Consider the following 1627-nt stretch of genomic DNA (forward strand, 5'->3'; position numbering starts at 1 on the left):
AACCTAATAGATTGGGAATAAAAATTTTCTTCAGCAACACATGGAACCTTCATCACTCTAATACCAAAGCCAGGTAAAGATATAACCAAAAAAGAAAACTATAGACCCATATCCTTAATGAACATACATGCAAAAATTCTCAACAAGATACTTGCAAACCGCATACAGACACACATTGAAAAGATCATCCACCGTGATCAAGTTGGCTTTATCCCAGAGATGCATGGATGGTTTGATATACGTAAGTCAATAAATGCCATAAATCATATAAATGGGCTCAACGACAAGAACCACATGGTCATCTCAATAGATGAAGAGAAGGCCTTTGGCAAAATTCAACATGCATTTATGTTCAAAGTCCTATTGGGAATTGGACTGGAGGGAACACACCTCAACATAATTAAAGCCATATATAACAAACCCACAGTCAACCATTCTAAACGGAGAAAAACTGGAAGCCTTCTCATTGAAATCAGGACCCAGGCAAGGCTGGTCACTATCTCCACTTCTCTTTAACATAGTACTTGAAACACTTAAAAGAGCAATAAGACAAGAGAAGGAAATTAAAGGAGTAATAATTGGAAAAGAAGAGATCAAATTATCCCTTTTTGCAGATGATATGATACCATATCTAAGAGATGCCAAAAATTCCACCCGAAAATGCCTAGAAAATATCAACACATTCATTAAAGTGGCAGGTTACAAAATTAACCTACAAAAGTCTGTAGCCTTTCTATATACCAATAACAAGCAATCAGAGAAAGATCACATGGAAACTCTCCACAATAGCTGAAAAAAGAAATAAAATATCTCAGAGTAAACCTGACCAAAGGCATTAAAGACCTCTACAATGAAAATTTTAAGTCTTTAAAGAAATAAATTGAGGAAGACATCAGAAGATGGAAGGACCTCCCATGCTCATGGATTGGAAGAATTAATATTGTGCAAATGACCATCCTACCAAGAGTCATATATAGATTCAATGCAATGCCAATAAAAATCCCCATGACATTTTTCACAGAATTCAAAAAAACTATGCTAAGATTCATATGGAAACACCAAAGACCTCAAATAGCCAAAACAACCCTGAGCACTAAGAAAATTCCAGGGGGGTTACTATACCGTTTTGAACTGTATTACAGAGATATAGTCATAAAAACAACATGGTACTGGCACAAAAATAGACCCATAGACCAAAGAAACAAAATTGAAGACCCAAATATGAGTACATACAATTTCAGCCACCTGATATTTGACAAAGGGGCCAGGAATGTTCACTGGAGGAAAGACAGCATGTTCAGCAAATGGTGCTGACAAAACTGGATCTCCACTTGTACAAGAAGGAAACTAAAGCCTTATCTTTCACCCTGCAAAAAAGTCAATTCCAAATTGCTCAAAGACCCCAATGTAAAGCCTGAAACTCTGAAACTATTACAAGAAAACTTGGGAAAAACCTACAAGATATAGGTGTAGGAAAGGATTTTCTAAACCGGACATCAATTGCTCAGGAAACAAGGGCAAGAATTAACAAACGGGACCTCATTAAACTAAAAAGATTCTGTACATCAAAAGAAACAATCAAAAAAGTGAAGAGAAAACCCACAGAATGGGGAAAAATCTTCACCGG

At 36.3% G+C, this 1627-nt stretch overlaps 1 protein-coding gene across 1 annotated transcript in view; it reads right to left on the reverse strand.

The window, feature by feature from the left end:
• LOC103729014 (olfactory receptor 145-like) overlaps positions 1-971 on the reverse strand; it is a 7817-nt gene extending 6846 nt beyond the window's left edge. Inside the window, exon 1 of the mRNA XM_017796574.1 lies at positions 947-971. Within this exon, the coding sequence (XP_017652063.1) occupies positions 947-971 (25 nt within the window). The remainder of the gene's footprint in view (positions 1-946) is intronic.
• Positions 972-1627: the final 656 nt, after the last annotated feature.

The sequence above is a fragment of the Nannospalax galili genome, unplaced genomic scaffold, assembly GCF_000622305.1.
Source record: "Nannospalax galili isolate Female #2095 unplaced genomic scaffold, S.galili_v1.0 scaffold1832, whole genome shotgun sequence".
Taxonomy (NCBI): Eukaryota; Metazoa; Chordata; class Mammalia; order Rodentia; family Spalacidae; genus Nannospalax; species Nannospalax galili.